The sequence below is a fragment of the Austrofundulus limnaeus genome, unplaced genomic scaffold (genome assembly GCF_001266775.1).
Source record: "Austrofundulus limnaeus strain Quisiro unplaced genomic scaffold, Austrofundulus_limnaeus-1.0 Scaffold3058, whole genome shotgun sequence".
Lineage (NCBI taxonomy): Eukaryota > Metazoa > Chordata > Actinopteri > Cyprinodontiformes > Rivulidae > Austrofundulus > Austrofundulus limnaeus.
Window position 1 is genome coordinate 7,126 of NW_013955460.1, and position 1,527 is coordinate 8,652.

Consider the following 1,527-nt stretch of genomic DNA (forward strand, 5'->3'; position numbering starts at 1 on the left):
TACTTGTCTGTGTACCTGTGTACCTACAATATGTACCTGTCTGTGTACCTACAATATGTACTTGTCTGTGTACCTACAATAAGTACCTGTCTGTGTACCTACAATAAGTACCTGTCTGTGTACCTACAATATGTACCTGTCTGTGTACCTACAATATGTACTTGTCTGTGTACCTGTGTACCTACAATAAGTACCTGTCTGTGTACCTACAATAAATACCTGTCTGTGTACCTACAATATGTACTTGTCTGTGTACCTACAATATGTACTTGTCTGTGTACCTGTGTACCTACAATATGTACCTGTCTGTGTACCTACAATATGTACTTGTCTGTGTACATTCAATATGTACTTGTCTGTGTACATGTGTACCTACAATAAGTACCTGTCTGTGTACCTACAATATGTACTTGTCTGTGTAACTACAATAAGTACCTGTCTGTGTACCTACAATAAGTACCTGTCTGTGTACCTACAATATGTACCTGTCTGTGTACCTACAATAAGTACCTGTCTGTGTACCTACAATAAGTACCTGTCTGTGTACTTACTAATATGTACCTGTCTGTTTACCTACAATAAGTACCTGTCTGTGTACCTACAATATGTACCTGTCTGTGTACCTACAATAAGTACCTGTCTGTGTACCTACAATAAGTACCTGTCTGTGTACCTACAGTAAGTACTTTTCTGTGTACCTACAATAAGTATCTGTCTGTGTACCTACAATAAGTACCTGTCTGTGTACCTACAATAAGTACCTGTCTGTGTACTACAATATGTACCTGTCTGTGTACCTATAATAAGTACCTGTCTGTGTACCTACAATAAGTACCTGTCTGTGTACCTAAAATATGTACCTGTGGTCATGTGTACTTGTAAATATTGTGGACCTGTGGTCTTTGTTTACCTGTGGTTGTGCAGTGCTGTGTAGTTGTGTAGCAGTGTTTGTGGGGTTAGCAGTGCGAGTTCAACCAGTCGCTCCTCAGCACACTGAGCTGTGAGTCGAGCCTCAGAGTCCTGGTCCCAGCAGTCCTCCATAGTCTCTATTAGGGACCGCAGAGCCTGAAGACACACAACAGAACAAAGACACAATCGCTGCAGTTCTGAATGGTTCTGTGTAAGATTTGGGTCATTTGAAGAGACATTAAAGCTGACATTCTCGTGGGTCATTTTGCCCTGAATTCAGGTTGCCAGGAGCTGCTGGGTATTTGAAACTGACCAGGCTTTCCTCCTTCCAACAGTCAGGGAATCTGGGTCTAAATTTCTGCCGGACCACCAGGCTCTGCATGTCTTCAAAACTCGGGTGGTTCCCGACTTCTGCCTGGAACGCCAGCTGGTACTCTGGAACATCTTCACCTGGACCCACAACAAACACAATGCAAATAAATACACAACAAAACACAAAAAACACATTAAACACACAAAAAAGATATTATGAACAAGTAACAGGTGTGATCAGATAACAGGTGTGGTCAGATAACAGGTGTGGTCAGACAACAGGTGTGGTCAGATAACAGGTGTGGT

General features: G+C 42.0%; 1 protein-coding gene across 1 annotated transcript in view; it reads right to left on the reverse strand.

Moving 5' to 3' along the window:
* The window catches only part of LOC106511674 (bone morphogenetic protein receptor type-2), a gene marked incomplete at both ends in the record, with an annotated part of 4,355 nt that extends 2,996 nt beyond the window's left edge, over positions 1–1,359 (reverse strand). Inside the window, 2 exon segments of the mRNA XM_014000422.1 lie at positions 911–1,065; positions 1,223–1,359. Of these exon segments, the coding sequence (XP_013855876.1) occupies positions 911–1,065; positions 1,223–1,359 (292 nt within the window).
* Positions 1,360–1,527: the final 168 nt, after the last annotated feature.